This window comes from Platalea leucorodia (genome assembly GCF_965183815.1).
Source record: "Platalea leucorodia genome assembly, chromosome: 7".
Classification (NCBI taxonomy): Eukaryota; Metazoa; Chordata; class Aves; order Pelecaniformes; family Threskiornithidae; genus Platalea; species Platalea leucorodia.
The window spans coordinates 38,484,293-38,496,329 of NC_138829.1; the positions used below are offsets into that span (position 1 = coordinate 38,484,293).

Sequence of the window (12,037 nt, forward strand, 5' to 3'; positions counted from 1 at the left end):
AGGAAAAGTATGTCAGAGAGGCGCATTAGTGGGTTTGTTGGTTTTGTTATCCAACTTTTCATGTAGGTGCATGTAAGTTTCCAGCAATGGCAGACAGGTAATGAGGATCAACATACCTCCAAGATGACCTTTTCAGCTTATTGTTTCAGGATTATACTGTTTCTGTTGTGATCAAGAGTTAAATGATAAAACTTCTCCAATTCTGCTATACTTTTTTTTCTTCAAGGAAGCGAGGCCTAAACTACTCGGTTTCTTTGTTAGCTTTCATACCAGCCGGCCAAGCCACTGGAGAGTCACAGATAAATATGCGAACTGTAGATGCATGTTTATAGATGAAGAAGCTGTGGCTCAGCATTTGTGGATTGTCGTAGATCCTGAGTGGCATAGCTGGGAATAAAATCTTAAGATTTGTGACTGTCCTCTGTCCTGCTCCAACTGACAAACTCACTGTTGTATGTAGATTGAAAAATGGGCTTTTCATTCTGCCATTATATAAGATCTATCACTGCAAGATGTGAGCTGTTCTAGAATCAGCATTGGAAGAAAATGACTGGTTTAGACTCTTTGCTATGAGGATATGGTAAAGTAATGCACAAGATAGGATTCCTGATGGTAATTTCATGGTGATACAGTAACAGAGTTTCCACAAGAGACAAACTTAATAAAATATAGCTGTCTATCCATCTTTTACATTGGAATCTGCTCCATGCCATACTCTGCTTCATAATATGCTGCTACTACCTTGTACAACACGCTTCTGAATTAGGTGTTTCCAGGGAATTCTTGCTTAAGCTTGTCCTGTTAATTTACTACAGCTTTCTAACTAAGTTCTGACTGCCTCTTCTGCTTCAGATCCAGGCCTACGTGATGTGCAACAAGTTGCGTTCTGCCTATCTAGTCTCGGTGAGACAGGAGAAGACCCGAGCAGTGCAGCTAGTCCAGCATGTGCGACAGCTGGCTGAGAACAGCGGAGATGACGTTGTGAAGTCCATCTGTGCCCAGTGGCTCTCAGTGCACCAGCCCAAAACGAGAAATCGGCTTCCCCAGGGCACCAGGAAGTAATAAGTAATTGACATTCACCATCATACAGAAGGGGAAGGCTTCAAGACAGCTTCAAGGTGTGTGGTTCAGCAATCTCTTGGTAAAATGGAAGTCTCTTGACTGATGTTGGTGGCAAATGGATGCTGCTAATGTGCCTCTGGTGAGAGGAAGGGAACTAAATTACAAGTGCCAGTCCTGTATTTTGACAAACAGTCACTACCTCAGGGTGTTTTTTGGCTATCTTTTTGATGGGGGGGGAGGGGGGCAGTTTCAAACTGAACAAGCAAGAATTTAGGTGTATGGAAGAGAGCACATCTGTTTCTGGTTTGGGGTTGGTTTTGTTGGTGGTTTTTGGTTTGTTTTGGGTTTTTTTTTTTCATTGATTTTATTTTTAAAGGCACTGAACTTTATTGTATGTTTTTTATTTTTAATCCAGAAAATCTATATACAGAGGACAGAAAAATCTCATCAACTCAACGTAGCCTAGAGTATAAAACTTTCTGTGATTATGGGTTTCCTGTAAACTTTTTCAAGATTGAAGAGATCTTCTTTTACAAAGACTGAAATCAGAGATTTTTTTAAGCCTCTATACAATATATATTGCTATATATATTATACAATATATATCTATATATATTGCTACTCTTCCCCCCCCCACACACACACACTAGTACAATGTGCCCAATTTCTTTACTTCATTTGACAGGGTAGGAACTGATTCTTCATGGCAGGTTTCTACTTACCAGTCACACTGTCTGATGTGTGCCATGCATATGGCACTTGAGCCCTTACTAGATGGGTGAAGTTACAAAGGGCATATCCTGTAAGGGGAGTACAAAGGGAAAATAATCCTTTAAAATAGTTGAAAAATCACGTACTACTTTGCTATGGCAATATCCAATCAATTGTTGCGATGCAGCTTTATCACTGAACAGTTGCCAGTAAAATTCCATAGGCGGTCTGTATCCCTGTCACACAGGGATTTGTTTGTTTCTTACCAGCACAATCTGTCCCTGTCAGGTACAATAGAACACCAGACTAAATTTTTATTAACTGGACATACTGTATAGACTATATTGACAGGCTTTGCTCTGGAAGTGTTAGGTTAATTCAGTTTTATTAAAAAGCAGGAATCTTTGTGTAATGGCTGTGTTCAGGGATGCTGAAAAAAGCAGCTGCTTCTCTGCAGCCATGACTGGGACATGAGAAATGGGCAGAAGAATGGCAGACAGCAGTAGGACCTTCAAAAAGAAACAGAAGAAAAGATGGCACTCCACAAGAGTTTGTGTTTGCTGTTTACGTGTATTTCAGCACAAGAGGTAGGAAAACTAGTTCACTTTTTTTGTTAGAAAGTTTAGTTGTTTACTTCGAAAGAAACAACAGGTTTTCTGAAGTGTAATATAACTGTAAATAGTTTTAGCACATAAAATAATTGAGACTGTCAAATAAGAGTTTTGCACTATCCTAAGCCCACTGTCGTGACAGAACAGATTTCCATGGTACTGGAAGGGACTTGGTGCATCTCCTGAAGTGTTTCCTGAGCAGTGCCGCACTGACACAAACACCTCTCTTGGAGGTGCTCCGCTCACTAGAGCAGGGCTAGAAATGTCTCGGAGTGAAGCAGTCAGAAATGACCACGTTTAGCTTTCACAATCTCCTGACCACAGATTTGCATTATCTCATTAGTGAGCAGTACTAATGAAAGCTGCTTTTGTTTTCTTGGCCAGACTGACCGGGCTTTCCATCAGATTACAGCTGTTAGGCTAGTCCTAAAACATGACACTATCCATGTCTTTGATCATTTCCAAATCTCTAATTATGGGGAGGAGGTTTTACTGCTTGTGGGTATCCAGATCTGCGTTGCTGTAATACCTGCTTTTCTGCTCGAGTTCCTCCAGCTGTGTAGAGCACAGAGAGTGGAGTTTGCCATGCAGACCAGTCAGTTCTGTACCTGCCTTTCTTCCTGACCTCTTTGCACTGTACCTGATGCACTTTATATAGTGTTTGTTGTAATTTGGTGTTCTTAACTTGGAATCGTAGGGATCTCTCTCTTACCAGCAGAACTGGAATTTTGATCCTGACTAACTGCCTTGCGTCACGAATAGTGCAATTATCAAGGGGCTTTGAATTTCTGAGCATCAAAAAGGGATTGAGTACTGCCAGTTAAAAAGAACTTCTCTATTAATGACCAAGGTTTGTTTACAATGACAAAAGAGAATAAAGTATTATGACTGTTAATGTATCTTCTGTTTGCTTTTTATCTCAGCATAGCTGGGGATCTCTTTCTAGATCTGTATTTTGCTTTTGGCTATGCTTAGCGGAGTAATTAGAAGGGGGAGAATTGTCATGCAAAATCTCTGCTACAGTGTCCTCAGCATTGAGATCAACTGGAATATCGCATCTTTAGAAGTCCTCCCGGTAGCTGGCTCAGCCTCATGCATGTACTCTCACAAACCAGTAATCCTCGTTAGAGAGCTTTGCAAGTTAATCTAACTTTCCCTTGCAAGCCTCCCTTTGAGACAGCTAAATGAGCTTTAGTTCCCTCATTTATAGATCAGCCTAGAAGAAGGTATAAATGGCTTGCCCAAGGTCAAAAAGAGTGGGTGTGTCTCTGTTGAAATGTGTGGTTATGTGTCTTACGTTAAATCTACAATCAGACTTCTTTGAGAAGAGCATTGAGCTGCAAGGGCAAAATATTTCAGCCTAGAGACACTTTTCTGCCTTTTCAAAAATGGTTTCTATTGCTCCTGAAAGCCGCTTTCAGGATCAGAGAATCACACACAGAGAAGGCAGGCAAAGCCTGCAATGCTAGGTAGCCTTCTACTGCTACGTTGTAGTTGTGGCTTTAGCTTCATATTCCAGAGGAAGAGGGAAGAAAAAAGGTAGAGTGACAGGGAGAAACACAGGGGGACTTCAAAATGTTACCCAAACTGAGTTCTCTAAATTAGTAAGGCAGGTGCAGGTAACAGGAACGCTAAATAAACTGATTCAACATTTCTGAAGAAAGATGTGGTCTCCTGTTGTAAAAGGAAAACGCCTTTATTTAGTATTGCTCAGAGGTAGCACAGGACTGATCTGCATAGATAGCATCCAGGCAGAAAGAATTAATCATAAAATTAGCATTTGTTTCCCAAAATTGGCAGTTGGTCCAGTGGCACGCTCATATGCAAGTCCAAAAACTTCCAGATTTTTTCTTCAGAAGCAGAAGACAATCCCATGAGCTGTGGCACTGGTTTTCTAACTGCTGAACTCCTTCAGAAATCATCTTGGACTACAGATCACACTCTAGCAGTCTGCACCAAAGTGGCACTGGAGTTCCAAGAGAGCAGTCCCGGTACTCCGTGGACTGACCCAGCTGCCGTTTGGAAGTGCAGGCTGCATGGTACCGCAAGGCCAGGCTGGGCCAGCCAAGGCCAGTAACTGCTGGGCAGACAAACGTAAGGATTTCTGTGCAAGCCTTACTTTCCTGTCCCGTAGCTAACTTGACCACAAGATCAAGAGAGTCCCAACCTCTGCTTCAGCTATTTAGCTCTAGGTAGTTTGCTGTCATTTAAAGCTAAAGTCTCAGCTGAAGTTGTTTAATGTTTTTAACATAGTTGAGATGTTATTTACTCATTCTGCTCTCTTTTCTAGGTTCTGAAGTCATTTAAAGTGCAGCTGGGGGGTTTATTGTGACAACTTTTACACCATCTTTGCTCAATGCTATTTTTTTTTAATAAGATAACTTGCCTATGCACAATTGCGGCACTCCTGCAGCTTTTAACCTCCCAGTCACCTGCACTGAGACTTGGGTTCTCAAAAGATATGCCAACCCTCAGTTAACTTACTGCAATCAACGGGCCTTTGGGGCAAAGATACTTCAGTGGCTAGGGTCCAGCTTCTTACAGAGAATACAGAGAAAAAGAATTGATTCTGCTTAAAAACTTTACCTAATGCTTGGCACAAAAAGGCCAGCACCTGTTTCGGTGTGCTTGAGAGCATTTGTATGGCCTGTAATTGCCAGAAAATCTAATATCCTCAAGTACTTTCACTCTACCAGGTCAAATAGTACGAATGGAAAATAACCTCATAGATCATAAGTTGAGTCCTACCTTTTTACTATTACTGTTAGGAAAAAAACTTTAAATAGAGGTAATTCTTTGTTACTTCATAATCTAAACCTAAGACTGCAACCTCCATTTCTGTTCTAAAGCCAGAGAACGATAGCCTCTGGCTGTTGTGTGAAATACCAAGCAAAGGTTGCTCCCTGCATCAGTGCTTTAATTCTCCAGCTAGGAAGGGGGACTGGTTGCTTGCAAATCTCAATCCTTAAGTGTAATATTCTAGAAACTGAAGTTAGATTGTGTCCACAGAGCCATCATTAGGGCAGCTGAAGTATCAGCGTTCCAGTCTTGAGGTCTCTCAGCAGTGCTCTTCCCAGGAGAAGCATTGTGGGGCCGACCCAGGTACACAGTTGAGGTCTGCACTGCTCAGTCCCACTGGATGCCGAGGAGCTCGCAGCTCATACTCCAGAGCTTCTTTGCTGTCTCATCATCCCGACCCCGTGGAGATACATATGCTGGCTGGCAATCACTGTAAGAGGAACATTTTTTGTCTTTTTTTTTTTTTAAGTCAAAGATCTCCATCTGCATTAGCACACTGAAGTGTCTGTGTTAAGATAAGGGGGTTGTTTTCTATCAATCAGCTTAACTTCAAGACCAGCTGAAGAAGGGTGTGAGGCTAGTCAGCAAATGAGCAAGGGTTGGTGCTAAGCCACCTTGAGAAAGCTTTCCTTCCAGCTGGCTAGGGAAAAGTCTCTCTCCAAATGGCACCAAGAACGAGCAAGCAAGTCTGGCTCTATCTGTTGTCTCAACTCTTAAAGAACCCTATATATGCTCTACTTACATACTCTTCAGTGTGCCTTCTCATTATTAGCTCTTTTTAGTGGTATGAATGTTAACCAAGCTGCTTCAGGGGCACCTTTTCTAGCAAACACTACAAAAAAGCCACTCAAACAGCCCTTCATTCTAAACTATTTATCCCATCCTGTTCATCCCACTATATTGCCATTGCACGAAAGGCAAAGCTGCCCCAGAATAATACCCAGGTATGGTTATCCCCTTTTCCATTATCCCCTGAACTGTGGCTCCTTTCTTCTCCGCTCCTGCAATCAGACAGCACTCTGTCTGGAACAGAGATCATGCGTTCCCATCTGTAATAATAGATGCTGCAATAACATGGGAGTTTAAGAGAACGGAGGAAATTGCATCTCCTAAGATTTCTATCCAGCCTAGTGTTTTTAGAGCTCCAAATGCAGAGTCTCTGATGTTCCTGAAATGACTCTGGTGGACTCCCTCTGTCTTGCTGTGGCATGCAAATTCTTTTCTTAATGTCTATACTTGTGCTTTATATTCTATTGCCTGGAAAGTGAAAAGGATTTTAGGCTGGTCCAGTGTAAATTGTGAATTACTGCTGAAGCTGTTCATTTCCCACCAAGTCCAAAACTCCTTTCTTTTATGAGTTTAAAATCCACCAAAGTTTTCTGTACTCCAGCACATAAATGCTCCATTTATATCCTGGGACAGACAGTCATCCATGGAAAATTAAGACATCTATTTATATACTGAAGTCTGATTAAGGTGGTTCAAACTCCCAAGTGAAGATCAGACAAAGTCATTACAGAGACTAATCTGGTCACATATCACAAGAGGAAAGCTCTGCAAAGACACAAAGGCTCCAACAGTATCCGGGGGGGGGGAGATGAGAAATTGTCACATTAGTTTCCCAAAAAATGGTATTGTTACACTGCTCTGCACCCAGTGGGAAGCTGATGGACACATCTGCATGAATCTGTTCAAATGGCAGTCTTCAACTCTAGGATAATGATGACTTGGAACTGCTCTGGGCTGTCGTTTTGGTGAGGGGAAAAGGCATGACTATGCAGGCTCCTGGAGTAAGTCAAAGAAGTCAAGAAACAACAGGGTTTGTAGTGGGAGCTACACAAGACCAGTTGCAGGACAGAGCCATAAGCATCTCAGCAGGAGTCCCTCCCAGCTGGTGGGTCTGTCACACTGGAGAATCAAGTTATTTTGTCACATGCCAGTCCTGAAAATCTCACCTCCTACCTCTGCAGCACCATCAGCCCTCCCAGCTCTCTGGGAGCACAGGCCCCTTCTGCTCCAGTTGGGTAAATCTACAAAGAGAACCAAAGTGGCCTTCCCAGGATTGACTCAAATGACCTTATCAACTAAACAGCTCTACTGAAAAGTGATTTGCCCAAGCCTCAGGCAGATCAGGATTAGCGCTCTGCATGTGACAGCCATTTCTGCACTTTGAGTACAGGGATATTCCTAGCACTAAAGGACCTGCTACTGTGTGAAGTGTTGCACAGGTCAGGGATTTCTTCTTTCACGATATCGACTGCAACACACCTGGAAGGGGTAATGCTCTAGTATTTGTCACCCTCAATCTTATCAGCCAGCCTCTTACCCAGTCCCTTCTTAATGAAGAATGACAGTAAGTCTCCTTTTCCCCAGCCAATAAGGTTGCCGTCCACAATGTATCACTCCATCAGCTTGCACCCACCTGAAATACTGTCCTGTCACGGAGTCTAGCTCCTCTGCTACTGCACAGTAGACACTGGTCTGAGCTCCTTCCCGAGGTGTCTTCAAGAGGAATGAGAATGTATTCCACAGCCACGTCATTACAAATGAGTGCTGGACCAGCTCAGAATGGACACAACCAGGATGGAGAGCATTTGCTGTGACTTTAGTGCCTATAGCAAAAGAAAGTAGTCTGGGACAAATCTGCATGCATCGAACTGCCTTTAAAAAAAAAAAAAAGAGGGTAATATACTCCTCAATTCTACCTGCAGATATTCTACAATGTAAAGGAGGAGTCCGGGCATGGATACAGGGAGAATAAGGGAAGTCCTCTGCAGTTACTGCTTGCTGGAGCATCCCTGCTCCCTTCCAAACACTGCAGTCACTACATGCCTTCTGCAAAACAATGTGCTAGAGGGCCCGGGTGCTAAAACAGCAGCAGTTTCCATCAGCCTTTCAAGAACACCAGCTTCTTTTGATTTACTATTTTCCTAGAGAAGACACTGCTTCTGTTTTAGTAAAATAAATACTACTTAAGTATGTAGTACGTAGTCACATGGCTGTGACAGATGTTGTGAGTTAAGAGGTACTGCCTAGTCCTATGCTTCCGTTCTACAGGCCATCAACATTTAAGACAGCTGAGTATGCATTAGCTTTTCTACTGGAGACTGCAATTGTAGTTCAGCTCCTCCTGTTTTTTCAGCTTCCACCCACACACCACAATTGTCTGCGTGGATGCAGCTAGTTTTTGACAAGCACCAACATTCAACTGTGCCAAGCTACTAAACTCCTCCGCCCTGTGGTTGTAAAGACAATTAGCGTGTTAAGTCTCCTGGTTCCACAGACAGGAGATATTTTCTTCCTGCAAAGAGCTATCAGTGACCGTTGCCTCAAACTATTTCATTTCTGCATAGCCGATTTCCAGACCTTTCTTCAACCCACTCTCCTCATCCATAGTGCTCAAAAGCCAAGCAGAAAAACACTCCGCTCTCCTCTGGGACTTGCCTTGCAGCCGCCTTGCCAGCTCCCGGGTGAAGAGCACGTTAGCCAATTTGCTGTGACAGTAGGCGAGGCCACGATTGTAGCTCTTCTCACCATGGAGATCATGGAAGCGGATTCGGCCTCCGTGATGAGCCAGTGAGGACACATTCACTATGCGGGCTGGGGCAGACTGCTTCAGGCGGTCCAGCAATAGGAAGGTCAAGAGAAAATGACCTAGGGGTGAGAGGAAACGTCATCCTTCTCTGAAGGGTTCCCCTGCTGGAATTTCGAAGTACTTACAACATATTACTTACACATTATATCTCACTGCTGCCCTCATTTCAAGTCCAGGGAAAAGAAGACCCCCCTGAATCAACAGCTGAACTTTTTTGGGGCCATTAAGTTCTGCCCCTCAGCTTCAAAAAGCTGGAGCTGTCATACATTTCAAATGTCCCCGGTAACAGGTACTTAAACTGGGTCCATGATAAGAAAATACATTGCATTGCATTTCCAGAACTCTAACTCTGGCCTTCCATCCGTCCCCAAGAAGGAAGGATGAGGAGGAGAAAATCTGAAAGCAGGGTTTTCCTCTGCCATTTTGCCACAGATATTGAATGCAAACATGACTCCACTAGCCTTACCAAGATGATTGACTCCCAGGTGCATCTCAAAGCCATCAGCAGTCTTGGAGTAAGGGCATAACATTATCCCAGCGTTATTAATGAGAATATGGAGTTCCTTCTCCTCTGCAGGAAACAACAGACATTCTTAAACAGGGAAACAGAGACCAAAGACAGACAAGAAGGTGGCACAAGTTGGCCAAAAAAACCCACGCGTGAGTTGCAGCCACATCACCTCAATAAAATAAGTCTCCTACCACAAACTAGCTTATGGCCTCTGACAAGGCCCTGCTGTGAACCGCAGTACCCAACATGGTAGAGAGGTATGCAGGTCAGGGATTTGGCATTTGCTAGAAGAGCAGACAGCAGTGCTTGGTAAAATATTCTCACTGAAAAGAAGGATCTAGAGACTGTACCTGCTAGAAATTTCTCAGCAAACTCCCGGATGGACTTTGTATCAGCCAAGTCCACTTTCTTCACAATGACTTGCTGGTTCCCTGTGTCAGCTCGGATTTCACTGGCTGCAGCTTCTCCCTTTGCTATGTCTCTGCAAGCGACAATCACCCTCGCACCTGCAAGGGGCGGGGGGGAAGCACGAACAGAAGCTGAGATCACTGGATGATCAAGGCTATGGCAAGCAGGCTGCCTACGCACAGTGCTTACAAACAACCTATTGTTTCTTTGGGGAATTGGCATCAGTCAGGGGAGCAGCTGGGAGGGACAAAGCCTTTCCTACTAAGTTGTTAGCTCCGATCCAGCCCGAAGCTGTTTTCAGACCGGGACAATGCACTTCTGAAGTGCCTCTGTCCAGGTTCTCCCAGGTCAGGAGCGTGTACCACAGGGTTATATCTGCCCCTATAATGGGAACGTCAAGCCAGGAGCACATGAAGATACTTGGATTCCAGCCAGAGTAATTTCTAAATGGATTGCAAACAGGTAGTTTCATCTCCTTAACAGCCACCCAAAAAGCATTTAAACCAAAGTAGCCTGAAACGTGAGTAACTAAAGCACACAGCAGCGGACCTACGGCATTTCCCAGCTTCACGCAAGCAGAACCCGGCGATACCAGGAACTTGCCCAGTCCTCTCAAAACAGCTGCAGTGCAGAGCGTTTTCACGTCACACGTTTTCACTGCTGGCGTCCAAGCAACGAAGCCAGCTGAGGAACTGGGGACTCGCACCTAAGCGGTTACAGCCTCTGGAGAAGCAACGCTTGGGCTCGCCTGAAATAACTCTGGAATCCAACTCACTTAAACGTGAGCGTAAAATACTCCTCCCTTGGGTCCAGAAAAGGGACTACTGATGCGCAGGCACACGCACATCAGCCGCACGGGGATGCCTGCTGGTGAGGGCCGGCCACTTGCCTCGTCGCGCCAGGTCTCTGGCGGTCTCCTTCCCGATGCCTGTGTTGGCTCCCGTGATTATCACCACCTTCCCCTCCAGCTTAGCTGTCGACTTACACTGTCCGCCAGCGACATACCTCCTGCAAGAGAGGGCGGCAGCGCTCACGGGAGGAGCTCGGGGGGCAGCTTCCCCCCCGGGCACCCGGCTCGGAGGAAAGGAACCCGGCTCGGTCGTGCTCCCGCCAAACACACACACGCACACACAAGCAGGCGGGCAGACCCGGCCGCCCTGAGGCGAGGCGCGGCGCGGCGCCCGCCAGCTCCGCCCGCCGCGCCGCCGTGCGCGGGCGGCCGCCGCCGCCGCTACTGGCACAGGCGCGCGAGGCCAGGGCCGCGGCCGGTAAGACGCACCTGATGTAGGGCGCTGCCACGAGGAAGAGGACGGGGACGAGGACGACGGCCCCCAGCGCGGCTCCCCAGCAGCTGAGCATCGCCGCCGCCCGCTGCCTGCGCACTGCCGGCGCGCCGCCGCCGCCGCCCCGGCCCCGCCCCCCGCCGCCCCGGCCCCGCCCCCGCCCCGCCCGTGCGCCGCGGGCGCGCCCTGTCCCCCCCCCCTCGCCCCGGCCCCGCCGGCGGCCGAAGCCGGTCGCGCCGGCGGCTCCCGAGGCCTCTCGCACCGGGCACCCGGCGGGCCCTGCGCCCCGCCGCGGGTGTGCCCCCGCTGGGAAGAGCCGCCGGCGGTAGGGAGCGGGCCGGCTCTACGCCAGCAGCCTGCTGCCCTTTTGCCCCAGGCAGCGCAGGGCTCTGGCGCGGGCCTGGCAGAACAGCCTGGAACGGCCGGTTCGATTGCGCTTTCCGGGTAATGAGCCGAGAAACGCCTGAGGAGGAAGCGCAGCGGCTGTCTGGGCGGACATTCAAAATACGTTTTCATCACCTCATGCCCGAGGTTACGATGTTAACCCTAGCAAAACGTATGAAATGATGTACACGTGTGCGTAAGCAGGCATCAAGGGCTGGCAGAAAGGCGGCGGTGGGTTCAGCGGTGCTCGCTCTCGCCTTCACCGGAGAGTCTGAAAAATAAAAGGCCCAGGGCTCCGAGCGGCGCTGCCTCCTCGCACCCGCGCCCCCTCGAAGCGTTGCGCGGCGGTACGAAACGAAGCGACGCCGTGCGCCGGCTGCGGTGGCGGCCGAGCGCGGCCGCCTCCCCGGAGAGACTACAGCTCCCAGCAGGCGCTGCGCGCCGCCGGCCCCGCCGCCACCCTCCCGCGGCAGCCCCCGCCAGCGCCTGATGCGCCTCGCCGCCGGCGACCGGCGGGTGGCGTCGCCGACAGCCCTGTCGCGACGCGCGCGGCGGCCCCCTCCCGCGGGGAGCAGGTCGCGGCGGGCCGCCCGCGCCGCCGCCGGGGCGGGGCGGTTTTGCGGTCGGGCGCCGCGGCGGGCGCCCGGCTGCGCGGGGGGGGGCCGCGCCGCCG

General features: G+C 47.8%; 2 protein-coding genes across 11 annotated transcripts in view; one reads left to right on the forward strand and one right to left on the reverse strand.

Moving 5' to 3' along the window:
* Positions 1 to 3,279, forward strand: part of ZFYVE26 (zinc finger FYVE-type containing 26) — a 52,230-nt gene extending 48,951 nt beyond the window's left edge. For 7 of the 8 annotated variants that reach the window (XM_082318534.1, XM_082318535.1, XM_082318537.1 and 4 more), the window contains one exon: positions 853 to 3,279. In XM_082318534.1, the coding sequence (XP_082174660.1) occupies positions 853 to 1,062 (210 nt within the window). In that variant the 3' untranslated portion in view covers positions 1,063 to 3,279. The remainder of the gene's footprint in view (positions 1 to 852) is intronic. The other variant, XR_014228911.1, reaches the window with a different exon arrangement.
* A 96-nt stretch (positions 3,280 to 3,375) lies between these two features.
* On the reverse strand, positions 3,376 to 11,769 carry LOC309593647 (retinol dehydrogenase 12-like). Of its 3 annotated transcripts, none has more exons than XM_082318543.1 (7): positions 11,553 to 11,769; positions 10,587 to 10,705; positions 9,640 to 9,795; positions 9,245 to 9,349; positions 8,628 to 8,837; positions 7,606 to 7,795; positions 3,376 to 5,613 (listed from the first exon to the last, which is right to left on the reverse strand). In XM_082318543.1, exons 1-7 carry the CDS (start codon positions 11,570 to 11,572, stop codon positions 5,511 to 5,513), a joined length of 903 nt encoding a protein of 300 aa, XP_082174669.1. In that variant the 5' UTR covers positions 11,573 to 11,769; the 3' UTR covers positions 3,376 to 5,510. The 3 variants fall into 3 exon arrangements, with proteins under 3 accessions (XP_082174669.1, XP_082174670.1, XP_082174668.1); XM_082318544.1 differs by having other exon boundaries at positions 11,500 to 11,769; XM_082318542.1 differs by lacking the exon at positions 11,553 to 11,769 and adding an exon at positions 10,977 to 11,100.
* Positions 11,770 to 12,037: the final 268 nt, after the last annotated feature.